Here is a 6,312-nt window from a genome sequence, read left to right as displayed (position 1 = left end):
ACATCTGACCGTGGCACTTGATGCAATCTTTCGGCATTTGACACGGTCTCCACACCACGGTCTACACTTGACCGTGGCAAGACAACACTTGGGATCCTTCAGAGCTTCGGGACTTGACACGGCCATGCATCACGACCAGAGGGAACCCGTGGCACCAAGATTCATCCAAGAACAGAAGCTTCGGGACTTGACACGGTCACTTGCCACGGCTTGACCAAGAACTGCTAGACCGTGGCAAACCTCATCTTTACCCACCAAAGCCGGGTCAGTACCCGGTTTGTTCCAGGCTGACCCGGTTCGTCCAAGACCACTATAAATACTTTTTAGACCTAATTTGGAGAGAACTTTTATCTTATCCTCAGTCTCCTTTCCTTTTTGGTGAAAGAACTATTGTTTAAGACCTTGTTTTGAGTTTAATATCGATTTGAAGAGTGTTTTCCATCTTGTTTTATCATTTCTCATCATCATCTCATTTCTGCTTCTAATCATGATTAACATCATCTCTTGCAAAATATTAGATGTGTTCTTCATGATTAGTGAGTAGTCATCTTTTAAGCTTCTAGGGTGCTTAGATGTTTGATTTACGATGCTTAGGGACTAGATTCTCATTTCATTTCCTTAGTTAGCTGTTCCTAATGCTAGATCTTTGCACATCACTCTGGTCTAGAGCTTAGGCAAATCTCCACCCACAAGGTGTTTGATGAAATGCCTAAATGAAAGCTAACTAAGGGTTTATGCATTAATGCCATGGGAATGTTTGTTAATTGCATAAATGACATATTAGAACTGTTTTTTAATGCTCATTAGTTCATATTTCACAAATGGGAATTTGGTTTGAAAGTGGATTAGTGTAGAGATTAATGCCTTCATGAGAGGATTAGTCTAGATTAGAGTTCTAAGTTGAAATGTTTGAGATCATGTGATTGCTTGCTATGTCTTTCTGTGTAAGATTCAGTCTTCTTGGTTGAGAGATTGTTTGGTCACTTATTAGGCTTGATGCATTATTCTTGTTGATTGCATGATTATATCTAATGGTTGTTAGACTTGATTAAGTGATTAGCAAAGGGATTATTGTCATGGGAATGAATTAATATGCTTCTGAAGTCTAGACTAAAGAGTAACTTGCATTGCATTATTATTCTTAGCATCATGAATTGATATCTACAGCACCCTAATCAATGATCATATCTAGAAATTTATCTTTCATTATTTGCTTTATCATCATCTTGTTTTGTTTGCTTGCTTAGTTCATTAATCATAGCTTGTTTGTTTCTTGTTTTATGCTTTCTTGTTACTTTGTTCACACCAAAACTCATCTTTGATCACTTGACTTAAGAGCTTATCACATAAACTAGTGTCTAACTACCACACATATGGATTGACACCCCTTATACTACTTTGACAAAGGGATTGATAACCCTTATTAAGGCCTTAAAACCCTTAGTTATCAATTACCACCTGTTGGAGGTGAAAACCGCACCCCCGGTTTTCTCCGGTATAAACCGAGATCGGCACGACGCAAGCCTGGTTTACGAAGGAAATGTACCGAGAATATTGGGCCGAGTGAGTTCTTGGGCCGAACGCAGCCCATCAAGCCGAAGTCGGTCAGAAACTTCTCAAAGGAACCGAGAAGTTCTCTAAGTTCAGAGGAAAAAGGAAAGTTTCCGAGTAGAAAAAGGAAAACGGCCGAGAGAAAAGGAAAGTCTTCTCGGTCCCATATCGCAGAAAAGACTCACAAAGACCGACTTAGGAAACATATATAAAGGAAGAGGAATCGACACCAGAAGACACAGAAAATTCCCAAGAGACTTGGAGATTGAGAGCTCAAGGCATTCATTAGCTTCTTAAGTTCCTAAGTCTTAGTTTGTTTATTATTTACATAGACGAACTCAGTTGTATTCTCGACCGATCTAATAAAATCCGAAATTTTGATCTAAGTTACTGTTTGTCGAGAGTCTAGGAGGAATAGCTCTTGACTGATTATCACGACTCGAGGCGAACTCGATAAATAACTATAAGGAGTTGACAACGGCCTTTGTTAAACATTTCTCAATGTTCATTGGACAGAACACCAAGAACTCCGAGCTATGGTAAATAGACCAAGGAGCAAGCGAGAGCCTCCGTGATTTTATCCAGCATTTTAAGACAATTGTCGCCAATTGCACGATCAGTGATGAACGCTTCAGTCAGATGGCAGCACAGATCGCCGAGCTCAGTCAAGCACGGAATCCCCTTCGAGTTCGGAACATCATTGACAACCTCAATACCGATGGCGACCCAGCCGGAACTATGCGGTCCACTGCTGTCGGATTGGCGAACGCACCAGCGCCACCAGATCTAAGTCGCGATGCCGAGTTCGAGGCAATGAAGGCACAACTTCGCGAGATCACTTCAAAAATTCATCAAGCAACGAGCGCGGCCCCGGAGATCGAGCGCGTCATTCAGGAAACACAAAAGACACCATTTACTCCGCGCATAGCAGGAACGCCTGTCAAACATATGGAGAAACTCAAGATCAAGATTTATGAAGGCAATACCGATCCCCGGCATTTTTTGACATCATTTGGCATCTGCATGAATCGATACCAGTTCAAATCCGCCGAGGAGAGGGATGCGGTCCAGTGCCAGCTGTTTGTCGAGAATCTAGGAGGAATAGCTCTCGACTGATTATCACGACTCGAGGCGAACTCGATAAATAACTATAAGGAGTTGACGACGGCCTTTGTTAAACATTTCTCAATGTTCATTGGACAGAACACCAAGAACTCCGAGCTATGGCAAATAGCCCAAGGAGCAAGCGAGAGCCTCCGTGATTTCATCCAGCGTTTTAAGACGATTGTCGCCAATTGCACGATCAGTGATGAAGCCGCTCTCTTATGTTTCCATAAAGGAGCTCGGATAAAAACTAGTTTCCGGAGCGCGATCACGCACAACCCCCACAGACCTTGGAGGACGCATTACACCGAGCTAATACTTACATCGCCGAAGAAGAAGAAGAGGCCGCTTATGAGCAGAACTATTCGGCGAAGCAGCCCGAACGTCCAAAGGCCACCACTAACGAACCACAGTCGGGCTATAACAGAGGGTACGAGAATCGCAAGAAGTTCTACACTAATGCCATCCAGCAACCGGCCAGACAGTGGAATAATAAGTGGGTCTGCAGTGAAGAAGATCAAGACGAGTCCTTGTTCTGCGAATTCCATAACCGTAAAGGACATAGCACCGAAGACTGCAGACATCTGCGGGAATACCTGCTCGCGCAGTACCGAAAAAGGCAAATCTCGCTCGACGATCTCCGTCGCTCAAACGTTCCAAAAAGCAAGTCGCCTCGACCGAATAACATACCACCCGAGAACACCGTGGCCAAAGATCCACCAGCTCCACCAGTTTTACCAGGATTACCGCCGCCTCCACCGAATCCACCTGGTTTACCCGAACAACCGAAGCGCAATCGTGATGACCGTGCGCCAGAAAATCACACTCCCAAAGCAAGGAAGCGCGTCAACATGATTATGGGAGCTATAGAAGCCTGCAGCTATTCGGTTCGGGCCATTAAGGAATACAGTAGACAGGCCGCCAACGCGCCTAAGCTCCCGCACGATCCGTCAAAGGGAACACCTTTGATATTCACCGAAGCCGACACAATCGGGTTGCACAAACCACATAACGACGCCCTCGTCGTCGAACTACTTCTCGACGACGTAGAAGTTAGTCGCATTCTGATCGATACAGGCAGTTCGGTCAACATTATTTTCAAGGACGCACTTGACCAGCTCGACATACCATCAGACAAGATTGAGCCCTTCATCGAGCCACTCACAGGGTTCGACGGCGAACGCTGCATGACGGTCGGCACGGTCAAAATCCCGATCTACCTCGCCGGAGTTGCAAAGATCATCCAGTTCCTTATTCTTGACAAACCAGTGATCTACAACGCTATTCTCAGCACACCATGGCTACATGCGATGAAGGCAGTGGCTTCAACGTACCATCAATGCCTGAAATTCCCAACTCCTGACGATGTTTACACTCTCCGAGGAAACCAAGCCGTCGCCCGGTCATGTTACATAAACGAATGCAAGCTTCGTTCGGCCAACCAAGCCTGCGTCATCAGTTCGCAAGGTCCAACGACCGAGCTCATTGTCCAGCAAACAAAACCCAAGTAAGAGTCGATTACTCAAGTCTGCATCGTCGAACTAAGACCGGAGCGCCAAGTCGGCATCGGTGCCGAACTCGACCCAAGTATCCGCGATACACTCGTTCACTTCCGGAAACAACATTCATCCACCTTTGCATGGTCAGTAGAGGATATGCCCGGGATCGATCCACAAATCGCATGTCACGAGCTCAACATCGATCCGACATACAAGCCGATCAAGCAGAAACGCCGAAAGCTCGGACCAGAGAAGGCACAAGCCGTCAACGATGAGGTCGAGCGGTTACTCAAAGCAGGATCCATCACCGAGGTCAAGTATCCTGATTGGCTAGCAAATCCCATAGTTGTCAAGAAGAAGAACGGAAAATGGAGGATTTGCGTCGACTTCACCGACCTCAATAAAGCATGTTCGAAAGGCAGCTTTCCTTTCCCTCATATCGACCGCCTCGTGGAAGCAACTGCCGGAAACGAACTACTCTCGTTTATGGACGCATTCTCCGGGTATAATCAGATTCTTATGCATCCACAAGATTGGGAAAAGACATCGTTTATCACGGACCGCGGCATATACTGCTATAAGGTTATGCCCTTTGGTTTAAAGGATGCTGGAGCAACGTACCAACGCCTGGTGAACCGAATGTTCGCAAGCCAGCTCGGGCAAACTATGGAAGTCTACATTGACGACATGCTCGTCATGACAACAACGAGTCCGATCACGAAGACGAATCCGAAGGCCAACACGTTCCAATTGATATCGAAGCCGAGGGCGAGGATGAGCCCGAAGATTGGACTTTAGAGATTGTGGGCTACATTGGCGATGGAACGGTTCCCGCAAACAAATGGGCAGCTCGGCGCCTTAAGGCTTGTGCAGCTCGATACGTGGTTATTAAAGGCACTCTCCTCAGATGGGACGCGTCCGGCGTACTCTTAACTTGCGTTCACGGCAACGACATCATGGAAGTAATGCAGAAAGTACACGAAGGAGAAGGAGAAAATCATTCTGGAGCTCGGTCCTTGGCATTTAAGATAAAAAAAGCTGGTTATTTCTGGCTTACTATGCTTTTCGACTGCGAAAAGTATACTGCACGATGCGAGAAGTGCCAACGTCATGGCCCAATGATCAACCTTCCTACCGAACTACTGATGACCTCGACTGCACCATATCCTTTCATGCATTGGGCAATGGACATCATCGGACCATTTCGCCGATCTACAACCCAGAAGCAATACGTTCTAGTCGTTACCGACTACTTCACCAATGGGTCGAAGCTGAGGCATACCCGAGATACACGGTATCGACGTCAAAAAGTTCGTCTGGAAATTTATCATCTGCCGACACGGCGTCCCGTATGAGATCGTCACAGATAACGGAACCCAGTTCACTTCAATAATTTCACAGATTTTTGCGCCAAATGGAAAATTCGACTAAGTTTCTCTATCCCGCGATACCCACAAGGAAACGGGCAAGCCGAAGCCACGAACAAAACCATTATCGATGGTCTGAAGAAGCGACTGGATACGGCTAAGGAAACTTGGGCGGACGAACTCGATGGCGTCTTATGGTCCCATCGAACTACACCACGACGTTCCACCGGTCAATCACCTTTCTTCCTTGCATATGGTACGGAAGCTATGTGTCTAGCCGAACTCAACGTTCCAAGTATTCGCCGAACCATGCTCACTCAGCAACCCGACGCGAATAACGACACAATCGACTTGGTCGAAGAACATCGCGAAAGAGCATTACGCCGGATACAAAACTACCAACAACTGGCAGCTCGTTACTATAACAAGAAGGTTAAAGGCCGTCACTTCGAAGATGGTGATCTCGTACTTCGCAAAGTTTATCATAACACAGAAGAAAAGAGCGCAGGAAAGCTCGCCGCGAACTGGGAAGGACCATACCAAGTAATGAAGGTTGTTAAACCCGGCGTTTATCAACTCATGAAGCTCGACGGAACCCCGATCCCGCGATTTTGGAACTCAATGCATCTCAAACGATACTACTACTAGTTCGTTACGAGATCTACGAAAAACCAAAAAAAAAAAAACAAAAAAAAAAATAAAAAGTCTCCGAACTACTTAGTCCGGAGCAAAAAACCTTTTTGTACTTAGAACTACGAATGGCTTGATCCTCTTAAAGGGTACGTAGGCAG

General features: G+C 46.0%; 1 protein-coding gene across 1 annotated transcript; it reads left to right on the top strand.

Annotated features, from left to right (window-relative positions):
* Positions 1-2,739: 2,739 nt before the first annotated feature.
* LOC112085494 lies at positions 2,740-4,166 on the top strand. The gene is made up of 2 exons (XM_024154713.1): positions 2,740-2,838; positions 2,910-4,166. The coding sequence occupies exons 1-2, from the start codon at positions 2,740-2,742 to the stop codon at positions 4,164-4,166; spliced, it is 1,356 nt and encodes a 451-aa protein (XP_024010481.1).
* The last annotated feature ends 2,146 nt before the right edge of the window (positions 4,167-6,312 follow it).

Source organism: Eutrema salsugineum, unplaced genomic scaffold (assembly GCF_000478725.1).
Source record: "Eutrema salsugineum unplaced genomic scaffold, Eutsalg1_0 scaffold_3, whole genome shotgun sequence".
NCBI classification, from domain to species: domain Eukaryota; kingdom Viridiplantae; phylum Streptophyta; class Magnoliopsida; order Brassicales; family Brassicaceae; genus Eutrema; species Eutrema salsugineum.
This window is presented reverse-complemented; position numbering and strand designations above follow the sequence as displayed.

What these genes read in the sequence shown, in the direction of transcription:
- LOC112085494 (XM_024154713.1), top strand. Translation starts at nt 2,740, where the DNA reads ATGTTCATTGGACAGAACACCAAGAACTCCGAGCTATGGCAAATAGCC. An exon ending in TCCAGCGTTTTAAGACGATT is followed by an intron (nt 2,839 to 2,909) that starts GTCGCCAATTGC and finishes GATAAAAACTAG; the next exon opens with TTTCCGGAGCGCGATCACGC.